General features: G+C 25.0%; 1 protein-coding gene across 1 annotated transcript; it reads left to right on the top strand.

The window, feature by feature from the left end:
- The first annotated feature begins 4,691 nt into the window (after positions 1-4,691).
- On the top strand, positions 4,692-27,289 carry LOC100214427 (receptor-type tyrosine-protein phosphatase N2). The gene is made up of 22 exons (XM_065810470.1): positions 4,692-5,075; positions 7,560-7,616; positions 8,713-8,775; positions 10,598-11,132; positions 11,407-11,481; positions 12,319-12,413; positions 17,005-17,084; positions 17,158-17,285; positions 17,394-17,451; positions 20,024-20,112; positions 20,205-20,256; positions 20,652-20,705; positions 21,317-21,410; positions 21,545-21,618; positions 21,692-21,763; positions 22,155-22,217; positions 22,480-22,536; positions 23,050-23,121; positions 23,467-23,561; positions 26,072-26,190; positions 26,418-26,491; positions 26,598-27,289. Exons 1-22 carry the CDS (start codon positions 4,991-4,993, stop codon positions 26,667-26,669), a joined length of 2,163 nt encoding a protein of 720 aa, XP_065666542.1. The 5' UTR covers positions 4,692-4,990; the 3' UTR covers positions 26,670-27,289.
- The last annotated feature ends 214 nt before the right edge of the window (positions 27,290-27,503 follow it).

Genomic DNA, 27,503 nt, shown 5'->3' with positions numbered 1-27,503 from the left:
AAATTTATTTATGCGTGATAAATATCTGTTCAAAGATTAAGTGACCGAACTGAGGCAATTTTACGGTACATGAATATACTTTGCACCCTATTAAATCTTTGCGCCCGGGGCAATTTCTCCTTTTGCCCCCACCTCCCTACGCTGCTGTTTGTATACATTTTATTTTATATTATTAGAAAGTCAATATTTATATAAAATAAAATTTGGGTGAAAATACATTACGCTTACTATATGGGCTTGATATCTTATGTCGTCTACTTCCTCCTGTCATTCTTCTATTTCTTCTTGATGATAACTTCTGTCGTCTACTTCCTCCGGTTACTCTTCAATTTATTTTTTGGACCTTTCTTTTGGTTGTTGTTTTGATATTTCCACGTTGCGACCAATTCCAACACATTATTGAGGTTCGTGTCTCTATCTTTAAGAAGTTTTTGTTTTAGTTTCATGGAGTGATATAATTATTGGAACAGATTCTTAAATGCCTAAGCGACATGGAAAAGGAAAATATTCAGCTTGTTTACGTAATTGAGTGACAAAACTTACAGTACTTTCTTCTTCATTTTGTTTTGCGCTCGTAAAAATGTATTGTTCATACGTGATATTCTTTCTTGGTTTGAAAAATTGATTAAGCTTTTCAAAAATCTTTTAAGATTTTTGTGAATTTTTGCTAAATACTATATTTTTGGATTTAAATATAACTCAAAATCTTACACAACTCAAAACACACAAATGGTTAATGATCAAATTTTTCGCGGTAACGGAAGCGAATATAAAATTAAAAATGAAACTTTAATAGAAAACTATATCTTTATAAATTAAAGAAGCACGTTTTGTTGAATGTAATGGAGAAAGGTGGGTTGGACTTTGACAAAAAAAAAAAATGCAGGATTCATAATTTTTTGTTTAAATTTTTTTTCCTAGAATAGTTTATGTACAGTATAATGCTTAGACTTTATTTTCTAGCAATATTGTCCTCAAGCTGTTTATTATAACTTATTAGATGGAGAAAATTGCGATTAACACTTTCAATCAACCCATTTATGTTTATACTTAGATTAATTTTAATCCACATAAGAGTCTATATAACTTCTTTTTTATGAATTTTTTTCTTTTTATATATGTATTAAGGTGCTCCAAGAAGTTCTGTTTTATTATAAAGCATCGTAGAAGAGCATTATACTAGTAAGTTCATATCTTTTCAGGTATTTATTTATAAAGGGATTTTATGGAAATTTTTGTGAGCCATATTATGCTTTATTACCTAAACTACTCAATATAAATACGCAAAATTGTAAAAAGCAAAGCTTTATTGATTGGCGATAAAAACATTTAAACTTATTGTTAAGTATAGCGTTTGTTGCAAAAGATTTACGAATTAACCGGATAACAGAACCAAATATGAATCTATTTGATACGTTTGAAGCGTATGGCGACACTTTGATGCTTTTTTTATATTGTTTGAACCAAAAGGTTCTAGGTTCGATACCGACTCAGGCAAGAAAAACGATACTGGTAAGGAAGGGGACGTGAACTTTCTTGGTTAAATGTTCTTAATGCTTTCATGTTTTTGTTATGGACCATATTTTTACCTCACCCTAAAGCATTTTGTTGATTTAAAAAAAGTTCAATTTACTTTATTGTAAATATCTGGTAATAATATGTTATAATGATGATGGTAATACGTTATAATGATGATGTTAATATGTTATAATGATCCTGCGATTTGAAATATATTCATAATTATACCAGCTATTAAAGAAAAAAAAAAGAATTTTTTATTTTTATTCTAAGGTAGATAAAAGCATAAGATAGGATAACAGTCTATATTTTGGAACCAATTTTTTAAAAACCACAAATCTTTTCATATTACAGTTGAACCCTGTTAACTCGGACTGTGGATAAGTCGGACTTTTACTGAGTCGGACGGAATTTTAATTCCCTTTGAACATTCTCTATCAACTTACTGTAAAATCATCCGCTTAAGTCGTATCCTGGTTAAGTCGGACCATTCGCTAGCTCGTACTGTTTTTTGAGGTCCCTTTGGGAAAAAAACTTTGCTTCACTAGGACTTTTATTTTGAATTGCATATAAGTGCATATAATTGCAAAACTTCCAGTACTTTAATAAGAATTCCAAACTTTAAACGCTCGAAAATAAAATAATTTTGCGTCAAATATAAGTAAACATAGCTAAACATTTTCACAGAGATCTTTCGATTCAGTTTAGCTTCGATTAAATTCTATTTATTAATAACTATTACATTAAAAATTTAAAAATATCAATTGAAATTTAAAACTTAGAACATTCGAAAATTAAATTCCTTTACGTCAAACATTATTTCACGAAGCTAAACATTTTCAGTGATATCTTCAATTCGGTTATACTTAAAACCTTATAACTTATAACTTATGTATAAGTTTTATTTACTAAAAATTTCGAAGGTTGCTAAAAGAAAGCTATTAAGTAGAACTATAGCAGAAAAATATAAAATACGAAAAGAACTCGACAAAGGAGAATCATCTGTATCTATATCAAAGAAATATGGCATTCCAAAGCAAACATTGTGAGGATGGTCAAAAGAAAAAAACACAATATATAAGTCGAAAAAATTAAAACTTCTGTGAAAAGAGTGTGGATGCGTGTCTCCATAAATGAGGATTTGGATAAAGCATGTTATATGCGGCTTTTAAACACCCGATACCAAAGCATTCCTGTGTCTGGAACCATTTTCAAAGTCAAAGCTTTGCATTTTACAAAAGAACAAGGTTATGACAACTTTCAAGCATCCGATGGATGGTTAGATCGATGGAAAAAAAGAAACAATGTATCGTTTAAAACAATATCAAGCATAATTTGCCTGATATATTCAATGCAGTTCGGTTTGTTTTATCCAGAACAAAGTATGTATTTGAAAGGTAAGAAATGTAGTGAAGGTAAGAATTGCAAGATACAACTAACTGGGCGAGCTGCAGCTAACATTTGAGCAGAAAAACTTCCAATGTTTGTTATTGGGAAATCAAACAAACCCTGTTGCTTTAACGGAATTACAAGCACTCCATGTTGTTACCGTGCGCAAAAAAAGAGCTAAATAACCTCTGAACTATTTGAGGAGTGGGTTAGAGAAAAAGACAGAAAATTTGCATTGGAAGGCCGTAAGGTAGCATTGGTTATTGATAATTGCACCACCCCTCCGAATATTGAGAATCTTAAATCGGTCACACTCTACTTTTTACCCACAAACACAACTTCATGTTTGCAGCCGATGAATCAAGGAGTCATTCGATCGTTGAAGTGTAAGTACCGAGCTAATTTAATTAACAAGATCATAAATGCTATTGATAACGGAAAACAAATGCCTTCAATCTCCATATTTGATGCTATGAAAATGCTTGTTCATTCTTGGAGTGAAGTTTTAGAAACCACTGTTATTAACTGCTTCTGCAAAGAAGGATTTAAGGAAGGAGTAGGAGTACCAGACAAAAATGAAGAGTACTTCTCTGCATTAAAAAATTCAATTGATCAGTTTTGTCAGGGTGATGAGGACCTTGTTTCGGAAGATTTTACTTAAATTGGAAGAAGAGCTCCAAAGCTATTTGAAAAAGAATTGTGGGAGTCACTGAAAGAAACATCAATTTCGGACTTTTTTCGTTTATAGTATATATTATATATATAAAAATATATATTTCACAAAGGATTATATTGTTCTATATATATGTACATAATATTTATATATCGAAGAACATTCGATAAGTCTCGAAGTCTCAATAAGTTGGACATTTTCAAAAAGTCCGACTTAACGAGAGCTTTTCTTAATTCGTACATTCGCTAAGTCGGACAATAAATATATACCCCTTCAGAGTCCGAGTTAACGGGATTCAACTGTATATTAAATCTCATATTATATCTTGTGTTAATATAAATGTTAATTATATTAATTTGCGCTGTATTTTAAACTTTCTAAATTATATCTAATTTATCTTAAACTAAGTTTATTTTAGTGAACATTTATCAAACTGTAATATGTTAGTGAACATTTATCAAACTGTAATATGTTAGGCCTTTATCTTTTTCTTATTTTTGAGAGCACTTAAGACGTTCACAAGCGCATTTGATTTGATTTTATTGCTTTGATCGCAAAAACTAGAAACAACTTTAAACCTATTGTTGCACGCAGTTGCTTTAGTTGGGCGCGTTTTTTTCTTGCTAAAAAAAAATTTATTAAAAAAGTATATATACCCACTTTAGAAGGTTTAAATAAATTCCATCGATTATCTATAATGACGTCTTTTATGTGTTCCGTTTGTAATAATAGGATATTCCTTATAAAAGACGTGGGATAATTGCGACGTTTTAACTCATAGTCATAGAGTCCTACTAATTTTTTTACTGCATATTTCTATTAGAATTGGTTTAGTAATTAAGAAGCAATGGATTTCTGAAAAAGTGTTTTTTTCTTTTACACTCTTAAAACCTAATCAGACGTCAGCTGAAGATTTTATTAAAAAAAAACTCAAAATATTAATACATGAATTAAGATTTGTTTAGAAAGAATAGTAAATAATTGCGAAGAAAACTTTACGATGTTTTTGGTTGAAATGTAGAGTCTATTTTAAACTAGACTTTAATTAAGGGTTTCTATTTTTTTATGTATTTTATGTATTTTAAATACATTTTTTTAAGCATTGTTTTTAAAGTTTTCAGAACAGACAGTCACGTGGTTTTAAATAATAGATTTACGCAAACAACACGTGGTTAAAACAAAAGATTTCAAAAACAGCGTCAGAGTGTTAACGGAAGTAAAAATTAGCAGATGGAAAGAGATGGGAAATCGAGTTAATAATATATTGCTTGATTTTACGAAGTTGTTTGAATTTTAAATATTTTATTGTAGCTTTTCTTATATAAACAATACTTGTGATGTATTTACAGAAACCGTTTTATTTTTGAATGGAAATACCTATTTAATGGATTATAAATCCATGTTTTATCCATGAAGCAGCTTTTTTATGTTACTTTTCAAATAATATTGCTAGCAAAAGTGACTTTAACGACTCAAAACTTACTCGATCAAAACGGTAAGATGCACAAATTGTGCACAAAAAATGTGTATTTTGTTTAATTTTGAGTTTATACTAGTTATTTTTATTTTTAAAAGGTAAACTAAATTTTAATTTTGTTTAAGAATGATTTATCATCAACAAAATTTACATCAACAAAATTTACATCAACAAAATTAACTTTTAGAAAATGTTAAAATAGTTTTATTGTTTATTTATTAAGCATGAAATAGGGGGCTACTAGGTGCTTCAGTACATACATCAAATGACTAATAAGTAAAACATTTAAGAAAGTGCTACGACTAAGGGTTTTGGTTGGTGCAGCAATTTTTTTTTTAAATATTGTTTTTTTTCTTCTTTTGAAAATGCTGTATTCAACAAATTAAGCAAAAAAAAGTGCGGTTTTTGATCTAGATCTGCATTTATAATATATATATATATATATATATATATATATATATATATATATATATATATATATATATATATATATATATATATATATATACACAAACATATTTATGTGTGTGTGTGAGTGTATATATATATATATATATATATATATATATATATATATATATATATATATATATATATATATATATATATATTATATTATATTATATATATATATATAAATAGTAGAAAATCACTTAAAAAAAATTATGTTAAGTGATTTTCTACTAAACTTAATTTATGGTTCTGCTCTTTTAAGAACATTGAGCACTCTATTTTGTAGAATACATTTTAAATTTTATATATATACATATGTGTGTATATATATATATATATATATATATATATATATATATATATATATAGTTCTATAGTTTGTTGGCTTTAGGAAGAGCGGAAGGAAAAAAGTGATTCTTACGCCAACACATACGTCACTTTTAATTACTTTTGACTTTCGTCCAACATTTCCGTGTTGGACGAAAGTAAAAACCATTAATTTAATTACAAATTAATCGTTTTTTAAAAAAACCACAAAAACGCAAATTTAATTGACCAGAATGTTTTTAAAAACATTCTGAATGTTTTTATAACATTTTGAATGTTTTTAACAATATAAACAATGTTTTTATTTTTATTTTTTTTAATAAAATGTTTTTATTTTTATTTTTTTTAATAAAATGTTTTTATTTTTATTTTTTTTACTGTAAATCATGCGCGGAGTGTTGCTACATCGACTATCTTATAGCCTGACTCGCAAGGGAGTGCTGCTACATCGACTGACAAATAGCCTGACTCGCAAGGGAGTGCTGCTACATCGACTGACAAATAGCCTGACTCGCAAGGGAGTGCTGCTACATCGACTGACAAATAGCCTGACCCGCAAGGGAGTGCTGCTACATCGACTGAGGGTTTGGTTGGGGCAGGCAGTCTATCATTATTAAAAAAAAAAAATTCCGGTCTTGCATTTTAATTTTTACTTTTTGTCAACAAAATATGGAAAAAACTTTCGGACAACATCTAAGGGTTCTATATATATATATATAGAACCCTTAGATGTTGTCCGAAAGTTTTTTCGATATTTTGTTGACAAAAAGTAAAAATTAAAATGCAAGACCGGAATTTTTTTTTTTTAATAATGATAGACTGCCTGCCCCAACCAAACCCTCAGTCGATGTAGCAGCACTCCCTTGCGGGTCAGGCTATTTGTCAGTCGATGTAGCAGCACTCCCTTGCGAGTCAGGCTATTTGTCAGTCGATGTAGCAGCACTCCCTTGCGAGTCAGGCTATTTGTCAGTCGATGTAGCAGCACTCCCTTGCGAGTCAGGCTATAAGATAGTCGATGTAGCAACACTCCGCGCATGATTTACAGTAAAAAAAATAAAAATAAAAACATTTTATTAAAAAAAATAAAAATAAAAACATTGTTTATATTGTTAAAAACATTCAAAATGTTATAAAAACATTCAGAATGTTTTTAAAAACATTCTGGTCAATTAAATTTGCGTTTTTGTGGTTTTTTTAAAAAACGATTAATTTGTAATTAAATTAATGGTTTTTACTTTCGTCCAACACGGAAATGTTGGACGAAAGTCAAAAGTAATTAAAAGTGACGTATGTGTTGGCGTAAGAATCACTTTTTTCCTTCCGCTCTTCCTAAAGCCAACAAACTATAGAACTTTATATATATATATATATATATATATATATATATATATATATATGTATATATATATATATATATACATATGTATATATAAAAAATTTAAAATGTATTCTACAAAATAGAGTGCTCAATGCTCTTAAAAGAGCAGAACAATAAATTAAGTTTAGTAGAAAATCACTTAACATAATTTTTTTTAAGTGATTTTCTACTAATATATATATATATATATATATATATATATATATATATATATATATATATATATATACATTTTTTTTTTTTGTTCTTTGCATTTTTCAAATTAGATTTTAAAAATTTAATATAAAATAATAAAAAACAATATATAAGGTTGTTAATTTATTTTTTAATGTTCAAATTCTTAGGATGCAAAGTGCTTGCTGTTCTGTGTCTTAAAGATCCAACATGTGGGGATGCTGAGGGTATTTTTAATTTAAAATAAATTATATTGTTCTTAATATAATTATATTTATTATAATACTATAAATACTTACAAATACTACTCTGCGAGTTTTTATCTATATGCTAAAAAATTTCTCACCTGCAAAGTTGTAAAAATCTTCAATTAAAAATTTTATTAAAAGAAAAAAAAATTAAATAAAGGAAATTTTTTTTAGTTTTTAGTTATATGTTTCAAAATAACTTTTCTCCTTTTTTATTTTTTAAGTTTTTTGTTTTATTTTAGTTTTTTTTTTTTTTATTAAAAGATTTTGGAAGATATATAGCTTTTAACAGCAAATATAGTTTTTTTTATCTACAATATAAAAAACTTTTTTTTAATGAATTATCTTCTTTATTTCTACTTATCTCCTTACATTATTTTTCCTTACATTATCTCCTTACATTATTTTTTACTGTATTCACCTCCCCAAGCCCAAAGAGCCACTACATTTTTGAATGCTACTAAATTTTTTTTTTTGCTGTTACAATTCTCTTCGAACTTTAAACCCTTTTCTTTACAAACAAGACTGATATGTTTAGTAACAAGTTGAAGGCTACTTCTTTTTTTGCTGTTATAATTTTTTTCCAACCCTTTAAATCTCAAAAACACATGTCTTGAAAAACAAGGCTGCTGCGTTAAGTAACAAGATGAATATTCTACCATTGGAGACGTCGAGAGTGAAAATATTTGAAAACACCAGTTTTGTTTTCAGTTTGTTAATGTAATTTTTTTTTTCTTATGTTAAAAATAATTTAATTTATTAACAAGAAAACTTATCAATTATCAAATTAAAAAAAAAAAAAATCGAATGAAAATAGTTTAAATTATTTAAGTATTATAATTTTAAATATTTTAATGCATTTTAAGTTATTGCATTAAAAACATATGGTAATACTTTTTTTTACTTTATGTTGTCTTTTTTTTGTTGTTTATAGTGTTTGTTCTATTGTTATTTTTATTATTTCCATTACTAATTAAAATATTACAATTAATAGTAAATAGATAATTTTAATTTAATTTAATTATTTATATTTCAAATATTTTATAATTGCAAATACAAATTTATGCTACTTTAGTGTTTTATGAGAAATGTTTGGAGAGATTAAGTGCTAACTTTGAACCTTATAGAAATTTGATTGGTGAGTTTAATTATTATGAAATATTTATGTTGTATCTTATCTTACATTTTATAATCTTTTAAAATTTTATTTTATAATAGATGAAGTCCTATTTTTTAGACAGTTTTACTAGAGAACTGAGTGATTTGATGAGGTAGTTTTATAATAGAGAACTGAGTGATTTAAATTGTGATAATACAAACAGATGTTTACTATTATTGTATACATTTTAATAATATACCTATAGATTAAAGTCTCTTAAATAAGTTTTACAAATATTTTATTTTTCCAGAACCTTTTTTTTTCAAAGTGGTTATGGTAGTAAACATTAAAGTTATTAAGTGTTATGTTTTAAATAAAATAAAATTCAATTCAATTTTTTAACAAAACATTAATTCAGTTTTTGAAGTTTACTAGACCTGATTTGAAAAATTTTTTTTTATATTTTTAGAGAACTACTTTTAGAGAATTCTCACATTGTTGCTTACTTGAATTTTTTCACATTTTTCTATTACTGAGTGGTAGTAGATGACCAGAGTCTTAAGGTGAGTTTCCACTTGTATTTCCATTTTTCTACTGGAATGGGATAGGAAAGGGAAAAATGATTGCGTAAGCATGCGTAGTTTTACTTGGAACAAATTAAAACTTATAATATGCATGCCCACGTGATAATTTTTCCCTTCCCTTTTCTGTTCCCATGAAAAAAATAATGAGTGGAAACTCACTTTTAAATATATATGGAATTTTTGAAGGCAATCTACAGAACTATATATATATATAGTTCTGTAGATTGTTGCATTCGGGAAGTACGGAAGGGAAAAACGATTCTTATGCCAACACATACGTCACTTTTAATTACTTTTGACTTTCGTCCAACATTTGCGTATAGTCAGAAAAAAAAACCCATTAATTTAATTACAAATTAATCGTTTTTTAAAAAACCCGCAAAAACGCAAATTTAAATGACCAGAAAGTTTTTAAAAACATTCTGAATATTTTTAACAACATAAACAATGTTATTATTTTACATGCGCAGAGTGTTGCTACATCGACTATCTTATAGCCTGACTTGCAACAAAGTGCTGCTACATCGACTGACAAATAGCCTGACTCGCAACGGAGTGCTGCTATATCGACTGACAAATAGCCTGACTCGCAACTAGTGCTGCTACATCTACTATCTTTTAACCTGACTTGCAAGGGAGTGCTGCTACATTGACTTAGGGTTTGGTTGGGGCAGGCAGTCTATCAATTAATAAAAAAAAAAATTATTCTTTTAAAACTTAAAAATAATGACTTTTTTTATTTTCAGCTAAAAAATAATAGTTTTTATGCAATTATGTCTATAAAAATTATTTTTTATGTATATAATAACTAACCGCCGCCCAAATCATTTTCCTAGAAAAGCCTCTGATTATATATAGTATATATTATATATAGTATATATTATATATAGTATATATATTATTTATAGTATATTATATATAGTATATATATTATATATAGTATATATAGTATATATTATATATAGTAAATATATTATATATAGTATATATATTATATATAGTATATATTATATATAAGATATATTATATATAGTATGTATGTTATATATACTATATATGTATATACTATATATTATATATAGTATATATACACACTATTATATATATACAAACAAAATTTAACATGAGTTTGAATATAAGACAAGTTATTTATAGAATTTATCAATAGTTATGCAGCTCTGACTTTTTTTATCAAACTTGGTCTCAGATTCTGTCAAATTTTGACCTTATTTGTTTACTACTAAATGGTGTTAACTTTACTTCTGGATTTTTTCCAGGTTTTGAAAAAGTGTTATCCAATCCAGTGACATTTTTAAGTTTGGCACTTTTTTCAAATCATTTGGATAAAAACACAAAGAATTATCACAAAACAATTGAAAAAGAAACTGTTAAACGAGCTGATAAAGATCAGTTCTTAAATGTTGACAACAGAAAAGATCGATTTTCAAGTGACCATAAAGGACGAGATCAATTTTTAAGTGATGCCAACAGAAAATTAAAAAAAGAAATTGTCAATCAAGCTCTTGAAATTATCCAAAAATTACTCAACAAAGATATAAAACCTTACAATAAAGAACTTTCTAAAGAAGACATTCATGGCATTAGTCATGTACCAAAATCCCAATCAGTAAATAAAGTCTTAAGTTCCCCCTCTTACCCTATTACTAGTTCTGATGTGTTAGAAAAAAAACATGTAATTTCTAATGTTCATGATTTGGAAAGAATAGCTAATGTGATTTACAGTCAAAATGAAGAAGATATTTCAGAAAACGATAATGATAAAAATGATATAAAAGTGTATACATATCCAATGTAAGTTTTTTTTCCTCTATTTCATTTTTATATTTCATATTTAATTAATCATTTCGTTATTTTCAAAAGCATTTAAATAAATATGATATTAATAAAACATATAAGTAAATAAAAGTAGAAAGTAATTAAATAATTTTGTTTTCTAATACTTTAACATTATTTGAGTTCTTTTAAATCTAAAATCAAAATGTATAAAACATCATTTAAATCATTAACATTAACAGCATTTTTTATTTTTTGTTAATGTATTTATTTTAAATTTTTTTTTTTTTAGTTTAAATTCAATTCAAGCTGCATCACTGGGAAGTATTTTGCAAAACATTACAAAAGCTATTTTTATTTTCAATAAGTATGTATTTATTGATAGTAGAAGTTCATTTAAAGTACATGAAGAGTTTATTCATTGAATTCACTATAGGTTGTATTGACAGATTAATTTTTAATTTTAAAAAAATTTTGCAGTTAACATTTCAAAATCAATGTGTGGAATATAGATGTCTCAAAATCACAAATTGTGTCTCTGATTTTTTGTAATAGTTTTTCAAAAGCATATAAGTATGCAATGATAAATGAAAGTCTGATGAGTTGTTTTGTATTTACTGCATAATAAAAAAATTTAATGAAAGTTTTAATTGCAATTTGATTGGTTTACGTGCTTTGCAAAAGTTATTCAAATAGATTGGTTTGTGTTGTGCAAAAGTTATCCTTCAAATAGAAACTTTGAGAAACTGTTGCATAGTTACTGTTATATAGCAATAATAATATAGTTACTGTTATATAGCAATAATAAAATTATATTAATTATGCTGGAAAAATGTTTGCAGAAATAAATCTGATATATCAATAATTCTTTATATTTTTTATAAATTTTATTTTATTTTGTCCATTTTTATTTCAAGTATTCTATGGTTAAATAATTTGTTTGACTTTTGAAATTTAATGTTTTGTAAATATCAGCTTTTTTAATGATGCTAAAAGTTTACTGAATAGAATTATTAGAGCTTAACTTTAAGATGAAATGGAGGTAAATACAAAAAGAGAAAGAAAAAAAGTACTATAAAGAAAACAAAAAGAAATAATACATATGAAACAATATAAAAATAAAAAATTAAATTTTAAATTTGAAAATAAAAGTTATTAAACTAAAATTTTTGTTCATTTTTTGATTGTTTTTTTTCTCACTTAGACAGCAAGGAAATGAAATTACTTATCTTGTATATACACCTTCCCTACCTGTTTCTACAAAAACCTTGCAAAGTATAATCCAAAGCATTAATACTGGTATTGTTATTCAAAAATATATTTTTTTTGATCTTTTATCTTACTTTATTAACAGTAATCATCATTAAATTTTAATTTTATTTAATGTATTAAATTGAGAATAATAAAATAAAATCTATTCATTATTTAAAGGTTCGAACTATTGTAGCTTGAATTGAGTATTGTTATTCATCTTTTGTTTTGGTTTTTATTCAACCATTTAGAATAGAAAGTTTTGCATAATTATAAAACAATATCAACATGCTACTGAAATTATATTTTACCTTTTTTATTGTTATATTAATATTCCCATTTTTATTGTTAGTTGTAACTTTCTTTAAAATTTTTGTCAACATTGCCAATATTTTAATTGTTTGCCAACAGCAATTAATTTTTGTAGAAAATTATTCAAATATATATCAACTTCATTTTGATTTTAACAAAGCAAAGATTACTTGTTTTGGTTTTCTATTCTGTTTATTTATATTTTCTTTTAATACATGTTATATTATTTGTAAATAAGCTAATTTAAAATTTTAAAGTATATCAGTTTATATGTGTGTGTATGTGTGTTTATATATATATATATATATATATATATATATATATATATATATATATATATATATATATATATATATATATAAATATATATATATATATATATATGTATGTATATATAGATATATAGATATATAGATATACAGACACACATTAAATCCAGGTTGGAATTTGGCAATGTGGATATAAAAAACCACTTAATTAGCTTTACTATGACATGTGACATAATCTTTTTAAAAAAGTCTTGACATTTTGAACAGAACATTTAAGAACAATTGTCTTAAAAATTTAATAATCAAAAATAAATACATGTAATAAATATATTTAAAAAAGAAAATCATTTATTAAGTATGTTTTAAAAAATTTGATGTAATCATTTAAGACAAGTTATTCAATTAAAAAAAGCATAAAAAATAGCAATGCTCTAATAAATAAAATTAGAAAACAAACATTTTATTCTAGCAAAAAAAAAAAAAAAAAAAAAAAAAAAGCAGTCATTACCATAGTAATTTATTCAAAAGTGAATTTTTTTAAATTTGATATTCTCCTTTTGTTCAAATTGTCTGGCATTCTCTCACTTAAGGTGATTTGGTATGATTATTATATTTTTAAATCTTTTTTTTTTTACTTGTTTTGTTTTTTATTTTGTTTTATCATTTAAAACTATTTATTTATATTTTTACTTCAATTAACTTGAGATGCGAGAAGTTTAAAAACAAGAAAGTTTAGTCTCTGCAAAAAAAATTATAAAAGAAATAATAGGTATGATATAATTTGTGGGGAGAAAGTGTTTTAAAATGATTTTTTGTTGAAGCAGCAAAACAATGAAACAGCTTTATTCCGTGGGTTTCACTTGTTTTAAAGCCAAGCAATTTTTTATTTTGAATCACATAATACCTTTTTTTTATTATAAATATTTAGCCTTATGTTTCAGTTTTAACAAAAGTTATCATTTTGATAAAATAGTCAATTGTTAAATTAAATGATATCATTATTTAGTAAATAAGTAGAAGCCATGATAAATATTTTTATTTTATCATTCAAATATGTATTATGATTATTATGATTACGTATTTTGTTGATAAAAATAAAAGTTATAAATAACACAATAACTAGGCATTATACATTCTATATTATTAACAATTCGTTCAAGTTATAAGTGAAAAGTTGTCAGTGAATTTTTCTGTAGACAAAAGACAGGGCTTTTTTGCATTTTTATCAACAATCGTGATTTTAAATGAAGTTGATCTCCATGACAATGACCTACTTGTATCACTAAAATAAATGATCTTATTGTTTAATTGTTTTTTGTATTTTAAGAAATCTTTCTCTTTTTCAATATATCCATTGACATCTAGTTCACAAGTAAATGGGCTGCCTTGTAATTTTAAACAAGTTAAAATTGATCCTGTACACCTGATGTAAAGCTTACTGTTCATTTTTTTGTTAATCTGCTTTTGTCTCAGTTGTATCTGTTTCTGGTTCCAGCTGAAATTGACTTTTTTTTTCAAAGCCAATAGTAATGAGTACCACACTGATGCAAGTAACACTGATTCTCAAATTCAATGTTATTTGTAATTGTTTTATCAACTCCAACAACATTATTAAAATGGTCTCACCAGTTATTCATTGTTTTTATTTCTAAATCAGAATACTTTCCTCTTTCTTATATAACTAAATATATCTTATATAACTAAATATACCTTTCTTATATAACTAAATATGTATTTCTTATATAACTAAATATATCTTTCCTATATTACTAAATATATGTTTCTTATATAATTAATATATCTTTCTTATATAACTAAATTTTGAACTATAGCTAAATTTTGCCAAACTATATTTGCAAGAATGATACAATCATGTTTATTAATGGTAACAATTATGTTTACAAACTACTTCTATAATTAATGAGCAGCAATCTTCATCGATGAGATTTTCCAAAAGTCTTTTTGATACTTGAACACATGGCTCTTTAAATTCAAAAAACTGTTCTCTTAAGACATTAAATAAAGTTGCACGCATCTTACTGAAGAACATCGACAGTTCAGAATGGGTGGCTTTACTTTAAGTTTTACAGTAAAATGGTGAAATGACTTATATTGGTTGAAAAAGTTGCTACAATAAATAAAGTAGTTGTTATGTAATCACAAGCAAGTTTATTTGTGATATATTCATGTTGGTCTAAAAACACCTTGAATTCATCCCAGTGAAAGCAAACGATTGAAGAAGTTTTGTACCTATAATCATCATAGGTACAAGTTTATGACATCACAGGGACAAGTTTAGTACCTATGATAGTCAAAGATAATTACTCGGTACTTTTGTTAATAGATATATCTAACAGAAAACCCTTAAAAAGGTTCTCCATATTCATTTCATTTTTCAAAATGAAATGAATATGGAGAACCTGTCAAAACCTAAAGCTGTATGTTGACAGTTGACCAGCAGAAGTTTCTTTATCAAGTCTATCAGTTTTATTTTTAGCCTATACTATGAACAGTACAGTCAGTCATATGAACATCGACTTTCTGGTATTGTTCTTTTGATCAATGTTTTGATACTTCCTGTAACATTTCAAATGTTATTTTTTTTCTATCTGAGATATTTGCCATAGTTTCTGAAGCAATTGTTATTGTAGACAAAGGAAAATAATATTCTTGATTAATATGTAAACCAGAAAGTGCAGAGAAGTCCCAACATGCTTTTGAGTGGTAGAGTCAGTTGCGTAAGTTATTATATCTCCAACAAGACGTGAATTAAGTATCCCAAATTTTGGTCGTTTTTAATTTTTCAAAAACCATATTTATAATATTTGAATTAACTGGTGTTTAAACAAGTTTAAAAAAGTTAAGTATTATGAAAACAAATATTATAAAAGTTATCTTTAAATATTATTACTAATTTTGATTTTGATCATGTATGACTGTTTTGGTTCAACAAATACAATTTTTTAAAAATTGTTTTAGTGTTTTTTTCAAATAGTTAATCTTCACTTTTTCCCAATTTTTCAAGTAATTCATTTTCATCTTCAAATAGACTTAAATTGCTTTCATCATTATCAAAGTACATTTTCTGATAAACTGCTGTTTCATTTCTTTTTCTCCATTTTTCTTTTGTCATTAATGATTTTTTGATAGAAAGACCTATCAACATTTTGCATCTAAACTTTCTGTCACCAAGCATATTATCTAAAAATATAGTCTTTAGCATTCATTGAAATATCAAAATCTTTTCTAGATTTTTAAAGCATTCTGGACAAAAGCAGAAAATGTCTAAATGTTTTTCAAGAGATTCATTCATAGAAATATATTTATTTAAAAACTTAATCAAATTGTTTGTTTTTATAAACACCTTTTAAGTAACGATGTTGTTTTAGTTCATTTTGAAGATGTTTTAAATGCCCTAATATGATATTATGCACTGTTCAATTGATTTCTACTAACTTTGCAACTCTTTGACTGATAATTTATTGTTGACTTTATTAAAGACCGGTGCAAAAAAATACTGAGTAAAGGAAACTTTGCATGATAAAATTTATCCACTACAGAGTGACTTTTTAAAGGAAGTTTATTTTAATTTAAAACTAGTTTGTTAATACTTTTTGTTGCCATTTTTTTCGTTTTTGAATAAATTTAGTTGATAAAAATTTAGTTACAAAATAAAAAGCAAAGTACACTCTAGCCGACTAAAACAAAAGCAAATTTTTACACTATATAAGATATATGTGTGTGTGTGTGTGTGTGTGTGTGTGTGTGTGTGTGTGTGTATATATATATATGTGTGTGTGTGTATATATATATATATATATATATATATATATATGTGTGTGTGTGTGTATATATATATATATATATATGTGTGTGTGTGTGTGTGTATATATATATATATATATATATATATATATATATATATATATATATATATATACACGTATATGTATATATATATATATATATATATATGTATATGTATACATTATATTAGTTTGTAAACAAAGACACTTTGACTAAATTTCTTCACTGTTTAAAAAATAATTTATGCTTAGATCAGAGTCTTCGAGAAGTAATAAAGAATATATCTGGGGTTGAATTGCTATCTGCAAACTCAGCTGATCCAGTATTACAGGCATGTAGTAATTAAATGTTGTAAAATTATATATTTGAATGTATGGTTGTTTGAACAAGAGTTTGTTTTGTAGGTTGCAAATTCCAGAGTAGAAATACCAAAGGAGAAAACTTGGGATAAGATAACCTTGACAACAGTTCTTATTTGTGGTTGTGTCCTAGCAACTTTTATTTTATCTGCTGCCATTTGTCTTATTAGAAGGTTTAAATTGGTTCTATTTTTAGCTAAATTTAAAAATATATGTATTAATAGGTTGGTCAAAATATTTCGTAATTATAATATTTTTAGCCTTTCATATTATCATTATAGTAATTCCAAAGGTGCACCTGTAATATTAAAAAAACAAGAAGCAGTTCAAGATTACCAAGTAATTTATTAATATTTTTAACATTCAAGCATTTTGTTACATTTTAAACATTTGATTACAAAAAGTTATATTTTGATACCAAAATATTTGTCTGCTACTATATATATATATATATATATATATATATATATATATATATATATATATATATATATATATATATATATATATATATATATATATATATATATACACACAGAGCCGTAACCGCAATTTTTGATATTAGGGGGGCCTATGGTTCTTTTAAAGGAGGTATGGGATTAAATATTTGTTAAAAATATTTTACATATACGTTTTTCCCAAATAATTATAATTTAAAAAATTTTTGGCCCTCCAAAATTATGTGGTTGCGCCTCTGATATATATATATATATATATATATATATATATATATATATATATATATATATATATATATATATATATATATATATATATATATATATATATATATATATATATATATATATTTAAGAATTATATGTCAAATTAGCCAGTTTTATTTTTAATTCTTTCAGTTTTCAATTTTTTCATTTAAATAATTTTTTACTAAACTATAAATGAGTTTTTTTTACAAATAACTTTTATTCTAGTTAATAAAATAATAATTAAATATATCAAAGATGCTTATTTTTAATTTTTTGTTAAATTCAAAACAATTTTTCACGTATTTACAATAAGTGCGAGCAAATTAATGATAACTAATATGCAATAACCTTATGACTATAAACTGTTATCCATTAATACAAAATGAGTAGTGAATTTTTCTCAAATAAGTTGGTTATATTTATTTACTTATAAAAAAACGTATAAACTTGAAAAAATTTAAATAAAGGGAATTAAAAATAAAATAAAGTTGCTTTGACTTTTTTATTTTTAAACCTTTAAAAATAATATAATATTATTCATTTAATAAGTTATTATTAAATACTTAGTAAGATACTATTATATTTATAATATTAATTATTTAATGATAAAAATATCATATTATTGTTATATATATGGTGTTGTTAAACACACAATTTAAAATGGAAACTATAATAAACGTTATAGCTCTATAATATAGAATATATTATATTCTGCTAAATTATATATATTTCAGTAAAACCTAAACAAACTTTTTAAAACTTTTAAAAGTGCTTATAGTATGCAAACAAACATTACTTTGATAATGTTAAACGTTACTATGATAATAAGAAAATTTTAAAAAAGCACGCTTTTGAAGAATTCATTGTTTTAGCATGGTTTCTTTTAAAGTCAGGGTTAGGGTTCATTTTGACTAAAATTTTTAATGCTTTTGTAAACACATGTAAAAGCCATGCTCAAACATATTACTTTCTTCAGTTGAGTACTTAGTTATTAAACTTAAAAGTAACGTTATTGAAGAAAATAATCATGTTTTAGTATGGTTTGTTTTAAAGTCGTTGAAAATGCATTTTAAATTTTAGTAACTTGTAAATTTTTTTATTATTATAAATATGTGTTTTTTATAATAAATAAAAAACTATCAATCACATAACTATTTGGAAAAAAAGTAACGCGTTTGTTTTTAAAATTTTCAAGCCAACGCAAACGTTTGCATAAGTAAAAGTAAAGAAACGTGATGTTCGTTTTTCTGTCTTTTTCTTAACAAACGTTTGCACGTTCATCGATTTGTCGCACCCTGTGATGTATGAAGCACCAATTGAAAAAATTGCAATATGGTTTTTACAATTATTTTATACGGAAATTAAATAATCATGAAAAATTAAAAAAAGGGTTCAGTTTAGTAATTTTATAATTAATGGAAAAAGGTAAAAAATATTAAATTCATCTAATTTGTTCAAAGTTTAATAAAACAATTTGTCGGGATTTTCAAAAGATTTTATATTTGCATTTTTTTTTCTCAAAGAAGGAAAAAAAAAAAGAACGATTTTTTCTTTTAGGGTTTTTTAAAATAGCCTAAAGTATAAAAAAGATTAATTTTAAAAATGTTACAAGCTTGTCTCTTAAACTTATGCAATAGAAAAAATTTTTATATAGTCTTATTAGAACTTATGTTAATTAAATTAATATTATATTACATTATTAAATATATATTAAATTGAACTTATCTGTAGAGGTTCAAGTGCATGCATCAACTTAATGTTTAGGTAAGAGAGAAGTTATAAGATTTTAATTAACAGAGATATAAAATGTGAATTTTTTTTTTTCAATGTTGTTGACTTCAAAGATTGAAGTTCTTATTTTATTATTATTTGAAATTTAATAAAAAGAACAGATTGTTCCCCTTTTTTTTCTTCTTTGAGATGAAAAATGTAGATAAAAAATCTTTTGAAAATCCCAATAAATTGTTTCATTAAACTTTGAACAAATTAGATGAATTTAACATTTTTTACCTTTTTACATTAATTATAAAATTACTAAACTAAACCCTTTTCTTTAAATTTTCATAATTATTTAATTTCCGTATAAAATAATTGTAAAAACCATGTTTTAAGTTTTATTTTTTATTGGTGCTTAATACGTCACTGATAAACTTATGCTATTGATGCTGGATACATTACTGATATAGCTTTTGTTATGTCTATAGGAACTATTGCGAACTCAGATGTCCATTATTAACTTACCAAAGCCAGATGATAAGTTAACTGAAAAAGAAGCAAGTATGAAACAAGCATGGTATGATTTTAAGAATTAAATAAAAATACGACTTTCGTAATATGTAGATTTTTATGTTTTATATTTTAATTATTTTTTATTTTTATTGACAGGAGTGAAGATTCTATATACAAAATGGATATCACTACTGGACATGTAATACTGGTAATATTTTTTCTCTACCAAAATATATGAAACTGTAATAAAATATGTATATATAAAATAAACATTTTATACATGTGAATTTGTAGAACTCAAAAGTGTTTTTTGTCAATTATGGTACTTTGAGTTTCTATCCCAAAGTTACTAGGTTTCCATGGTTTCCATCCCCATCCCAGATTGCAAAGTTCCAATGAAGTTTCAGTTAAATAATTATTTTATGGATTCAAAAACACAAATTTTAAAAAACTTGTAGTTGAAACACTACAAGTTTTTAATTAAAACAGTTTGTAATTGATTTGAAACACTTTTTAGCTATTTTGATTAAACCATGAAAGTTCATTAAATATGGTCTTTTATTGTACTATAAAACAGTGAATTTTTTGTTTCTTATAATTAAGGCATACATGGAAGATCACTTGAAAAATGACAATCGTTTAAATAAGGAATGGGAGGTATTAGCCTATTTTTGTAAAATTTTGGTTAAGTATTTTATATATTACAATATATAATACTTTATATATTATAATAATTTCCTGTCAAAGTTAATACTCTATATAAATATAGAGATAATTATACTATATATTATATTATAGGGTATTAAACTTAATGAAACTTTATGTTTTTTCTGTATTTTTTTTAGCAAACTTTGATACAGCAAGAAGCTAAAAAAAAGTTGTTATTATATTTATCATAACTTTTTTTAAACTTAATTATGCTTTTTCTCAATTACGAAATTTTAAAAACATGCAACAATTTTAAAAAGTTGGTTTGCAACATTATATTCCAGTTAGTAAAAAAATGTTTTTATAATGTTTAATTTCTAAAACACAATAATTTTTTCAATATTTAATTCTTAAATCCAATTTCAGTCCAACGTAAGTGTTAGCTAAGACAAAGACAATGGTGGGTCACTAGCCCTAGCTAGTAGCTCAAACTATAAAATGTCTAAGTTTAAAAAGAAAAAGAATAATTAAACAACTTGTTTGCTGTTAAGACTTGTAAAATATAGAAGGCCGTGTTTTAAATATTTATTTTAATATTTCAAGTTGTTTCATTAATTTAGGCACTTTGTAATTATCGACCAGATGATACTTCAGTAACGCAAGGTAGTGAAATGAAAAATGCCATCAAGAATCGTTACCGTGACATTCTTCCATGTAATTTTTTAGTTCTGTTTTAAATATAACTTTTAATAAATAGTTTTTATATAAACTTAAGATGTCTTGATAAGATTATATTATTGTATAAATATATGGTTCCATGTCATATGGTTATATGATATCTATTTTAGATGATCATTCAAGAGTGAAGTTAAATCCCATGACAAATGCTCTCCACTCTGATTATATTAATGCTAGCTTTATAGTAAGCATATAATTCTTTTTCTTTTTAGATAAAGTTTTATTTGTAAAATAATTTTATTTAATTTTTATTTAAGACTAATATTCGAGATGTTGAATACATAGCTGCACAAGGTCCTCTTTACAATACAGTTTCAGATTTTTGGCAGGTACACCTATATAATATGCATAAAATTTCAATTTTTTAAATTTTGTGTTTATTTTTTCACTACATTTTTACACTTATTCCATTATAAAAAGTTTTCAAAGTTTTTTATAACTATATCAGTTTCTGTTTTCAATGTACTTTTGTATTTATTTTTTATTTTTTGTACTTCTCTATTTTGTTTTTAATGTTCTTGCAATGTATTTTTATGTTGATACCAGAAAATCAAAATAATTATAGATTGGCTATAGGAAATATAGAATAAAATAAGTACAGATAGTACTATAATAATATAATATATAATATATAAGTACTATAAATAATAAATATAGATAGACTAAAATAAATATAATAGACTATAGATTGGCTTATATATTCACTTTATTTTTGTTTAGATGATATGGGAGCAAGGTGTTGTTATTATTGTAAACCTTACTAGGCTTTCTGATATGGGGCTTGTAAGTCAGTATGCTATATTTTTTTTCAAATACCAAGTTGGTTTCTATGAAGTATAGGTTAAGTGGCATTACAACTGTAATGCCGCCTAATTTATATTATGACATAGAAACATTTAAATTTCATTTATCAATATATTATCAATAATATGTGTAGTTTTATGCAAATATATGTGTAGTGTTTATGTGGAATTAAAATCAAAAAAGAAATAAGATTATTTATGTGCAGTTTTTTGATTACCTTTTTTATCCTTTACTTTTTTAGCCACTGTGTCATCGATATTGGCCTGAAGATGGAAGTGAAATTTATCATATATATGAGGTTGGTTAAATTACAATTTATAATTAATTATTAAATCAAAATTCTAATAATATTACATAAATATTTCAGTTAAAAAGATTAATATCTATGTTTATTGGTGTTTAAAAGTTTTTTTCTTATGTCCCACACAAACATCTTGCAAAACTAAAACTTTATGGAATTATGGTTTACTTCTCCCTTGGATAAAAAAATTTCCCAACAAAGCAGAGACAATGATACATGGTACCTATTCTGATAGTGTACCAGGTTGTGTTAATGCATTCAAAACTGCAAGAAAGTAACTTCTCAAACAAACAAATTTTGCTTGCTTTAAAAAAAATACTAAAAACAGTTTTTTTCTGTATTAGTTTCAACAGTTAATGTCAAAATATAATAAAGCTAATAATGATGAGTTTTATAATAAGTTATACTTTAAAATAACTAATTACATAAATTACATTATAAATGAAAGTAGCAAGTTAAAGTAATAATAAATTGCAAATAATTGATTGCATAATGTTTGTTTATTAATAGGTTCACTTGATTTCTGAACACATTTGGTGTGATGATTACCTTGTTAGAAGTTTGTATTTAAAAAATATGCAGGTAAAATGATTAAGCAATTTTTTAAATGCTTATATTTTTAAATTTTTTTAAATTTTGAAACAGTAATCAGTTTAGCTTTATTTAATGTGAAACATGTGCAAATAAAAACAAAAAAAGGGAAAATATAGGAAACAGCATAACATATGAAATACTAGCATATAAAAAAGCAAGGTTTGTGAACAAACATCTTGCTTTTTTATATGCTAGTATTTCTTATGTTATGCTGTTTCCTATATTTCTTATGCTATTATTTTATGTTATCATTATTTTTGTACTAATTATGTTAATTTATGCTGTTTTCAACATTTTGTGTGCACTAACAAAAATAGCTTTTATTACACTTAGACATCTGAAACACGCACAGTAACTCAATTTCATTATTTAACATGGCCTGATTTGAGTGTTCCTATATCTCCTAAATCACTGCTTGATTTCAGAAGGTAAATGAACTTTTTATAAATACTAGTCACTTGCTTTGTGTATGATAAAATTTATTTTACTTTTATATATCTTTATATGTTATTTTTATCAAAATGGTGACAAATTTTCATTTGAAAAGTTTTCTGAAAACTTCAAACCTCCATTTAGAGAAACATCCATGAATTATAAAAAAAAGTTTAATCAATTATAAATATTTTTCATCAAAGTATTTTTTCTTTTTTACTTTTTATTTGTTTGAATAGCATAACTTAAATGACTGGGTTACACTGTTATTACCAGATATAAAGAAATATAATATTTGCTTATATTTGCTATAAAACAAACTCAATTCAAATGATTTAATGTGTTCACTCTGAAAACTACATTAGGATTTAAACAAGTTTCTCAATTTTTGTGATCTGATGAATTCTGTGAATTCATATATACAGATAATGCATAGTTGCGCATAGTTATTTATCATTATTATAGTTAATTATTTATTAACTAATTTGTTTTAAATGTATGTGCATGAGGAAAAAAATGTATGCAAAACTCATATTTAAAATGCCAAAAAGTCTAAACAGTTTTTAAAGTGTATGTAAACGGAATTATGAAATAAACAAAAAAGGTAAAACATATTAGGAATTGAATACTTATTAAAATGTTTTATATTTTGAATACTAATTTGGTTACATATTTTTATTATAAACTTAATTCTCTGCTCTAATTTTAATGTCAGAGGATAAAATTCTGCATAATAAAATAGCTTTGAACATATTTTTGAAAAAAAATTTTTTTCTAAAATATGTTCAAAATTTAATTAGTAGTATAAAATGATCACTAGAGTTATGACTTTTTTTTAACCCCATGCTCCTGTACTGTAGTTTGATGAACTTTTACCTAAAAAGCACGAAATGAACTACTATTTGCATATCTTTTGAAAAAGTCACCCTGCCATTGAAAAATCAATTTTTAACTGCGCAAACCGGTTTTTATTGTTGTCATCATTGAAATTTATTTAAATTTAGTTAAATATTTTAATAAGTATATATTTTTTTTAAATAAAAAATCTTTAAGATAGTTTTAAGATGCACATACATTGACTGAAAAATATATACTCATTAGAATATTTAACTGAATTTAAATAAATTTCAATGATGATGACAATAAAAACCGGTTTGCATAGTTAAAAATTAATTTTTCTATGGCGGAGTGAACATTTTTTAAAAGACATGCAAATAATAGTTCATTTTGTGCTTTTTAGGTAAAAGCTCATCAAACAAGTACAGTACAGAAGTATGGGGTTGAAAAAAAGCGATAACCCTAATGATCACACTTTGATATTATAAGTTTGAAATGTTGCTCAATTTTTTTCTGGTAGACTTGGTGGCTTGAATGGCACCCAAGGTGTCTAACAGCCTTTTCTATACTCTATAATTTCCAAACATGTTCCTGATTTATCATGTGCTCTTCCATACCATCAGTTCCTACTGTTTGTTTATTGACTGCTACACACCCTTTCCAACCAAAGGTTTGTCACTTATTGTAATTTTATTGCTCATAACAATCAATAAGGTGCACCATGATTTTTGGGATGTTAGCCACCATAATCGTGGTGCACCAAATTTATTGCTGACCCCTTAACAACGAGTTCAGATAACCCATAACCACTTAACAATGAGTGCGGGTAAGATCTTTATTTTTCTTTATCCATGTAGTCCCTTCATGCATTAGACTTGATCTCTGATCTTCCTAGTTGCACAGAGTAAAGGCTGCTTGCCAAGATTTACTATAGTAGATACAAGAGAAATTGTGAAGTTACAAAACTTTTTTCTCTGTGTGTGTAAGTTGAATAGTAATTTTATTATTTTGAAACATTTTTACTTATTATTTATTAATAAATTATGAATATAAGAAAATAAATTATGGGAAAATAAGAAGTTATAGAATGAGTTTGTTGATCAAAAATAGCCTGACACCCTACCAATATTTTAGAATGTAGAGTACAAAAAAATTGGGGACCCCCTGCTTTAAAGGTAAAGCCGGAAAAAAAAACTAATTCTAAACTTTCTAAACTAATTTTAAATATAAAAAATATATTAAAATTTTAAGAATTTTAAAGTTTAAACTTAAAAGTTAAAATTTAAACAATAATTAACGATGTTGATTTTAACATCTTCGATAAAGATGATTAAAGATTTTTCTTGCTTTTCTCGTTTGTTCAACTTCTTTCTCCGTGCAGCAGCCTTGTTCGTCAAGTTTCGTATAGAGTTGAGAGAGGTTTGTAGCCACAACTAAAGTAGCCTCTTCGACTGAAGTGGCTTTCTCGGCGTTAGGGAAGTGAGTTAATATGAAATAAAATAAACAAAGATTGTTTTGAACTTTAAAAAAACATTTTCGATATGATGAATAAAGATGTTGATTATAACATCTTTAATCAAAATACAATTATGTATTATTAATTAAAAATGTGTTAGAAGCGCGTTAAATGTGTTATTCATTACGAATGCATTTTTTTTACTTCATGTAGGAAGGTAAATAAATGTTATCGTGGTCATGCACGACCAATTGTTGTTCATTGTAATAATGGGGTTGGAAGAACAGGAACATACATACTTTTAGATATGATATTAAATAAAATGATAAAAGGTATTATGAGATTTTATTTTTAAATTATATAAAATTATTAGTTATTTTTTCATAATTTAAATACAAAGATTATTAAACATGTACTTCTTTTTCTATATTTATCTTTATATGCGTGCACGTATTTCTTTTACTATATTTACATTCTTATGTGTACTTTGCTTCTTTTTCTATATTTGCTTTCGTATGCCTGCTTGTACTTCTTTTTCTATATTTACTTTTAATTGAAGGTGCAAAAGAAATAGACATCGCCGCAGCAATTGAACATCTTCGCGATCAAAGAGCGGATATGGTGAAAACCAAGGTAATTCGAATTTTTTTCTAATAAGGCGAGATAATCTTTTTAACTAATTCTAGTTTTTTTTTTAATAATATTTTTGACCTAAATAACCAACTTAAATTATTTTTAGGGTCAGTTTGACTTTGCATTAATGGCTATGGCAGAGGAAGTAACCGCCATATTAAGTTCTGTCTCTAGATAATATTTTGTTTAGAATGCTTTAAACCACCTGCCATCATGTTTTTTTTTATTTGCATTTTCAAAGAATATATTTAAAAAGTTTTTTGAGTTAGGTTTTTGTGATTTTTTTTTAAATTGTTTTTTTTGGATTTATTTAAAACATATTTTGGATTCTCATCTAATTTAGTTTTTCGTGTTTTTTTGTTTGTGTTATGTTTTTTGAGTCAAATTTATTATTTTTTAATTGGTTCTTGATTTTTTTAAAGTTACCTTTTTTTTTTTTTTTTTTTTTTTTTTTATGAATAAATTATTTTTATACAAATTGCAATCCTGCGTCATACACAATCATGCATTATAAATGTGCAAAAGATTTGTTTATTTTTTTTGTATATATAAATATTCTTATTCCAATTTTTATTTGTATTACTACTTTTTATTTGTAGCGCTGTAAAAACTTAAAAAATAGATATTTATTTTGAGCTTATGTATTTATACAAATGTAGACTTTGTTAACGATTTCTAGGTGACGTTTGTCTTTTTTTGGCGTTAAGTTTTAATAACTGCACTCAAGGAAAGTCATCTAATTTGTGTACAGTGTTTTTTGAAAGCAAAAAGGACTAATAAAGTTTTGTGTATATTAAAGGTTGTTTTTTTTTGTGTTATAATATACTTAGGATTTATATTTGCAAAAAAACAGGAACCCGTCCTACATTGACGTAAATTTGTAATAAACTTGATGAGATCATGTTGTATTTATGAATTTATGTTTAATGATCGTAAATTTATGAATTCCTTTGTTTGCTTTATAGGAGTTTTTAACTCTTTGATTAGACTTCATAGTCATGTAAGCCGTTTA

The sequence above is a fragment of the Hydra vulgaris genome, chromosome 11 (assembly GCF_038396675.1).
Source record: "Hydra vulgaris chromosome 11, alternate assembly HydraT2T_AEP".
NCBI classification, from domain to species: domain Eukaryota; kingdom Metazoa; phylum Cnidaria; class Hydrozoa; order Anthoathecata; family Hydridae; genus Hydra; species Hydra vulgaris.
The sequence above is the reverse complement of the archived record's forward strand: the minus strand, read 5'-3'. Positions and strand labels throughout refer to the sequence as shown.

What these genes read in the sequence shown, in the direction of transcription:
- LOC100214427 (XM_065810470.1), top strand. Translation starts at nt 4,991, where the DNA reads ATGAAGCAGCTTTTTTATGTTACTTTTCAAATAATATTGCTAGCAAAA. An exon ending in AACATGTGGGGATGCTGAGG is followed by an intron (nt 7,617 to 8,712) that starts GTATTTTTAATT and finishes ATGCTACTTTAG; the next exon opens with TGTTTTATGAGAAATGTTTG. An exon ending in AAGCAGTTCAAGATTACCAA is followed by an intron (nt 17,452 to 20,023) that starts GTAATTTATTAA and finishes TTATGTCTATAG; the next exon opens with GAACTATTGCGAACTCAGAT.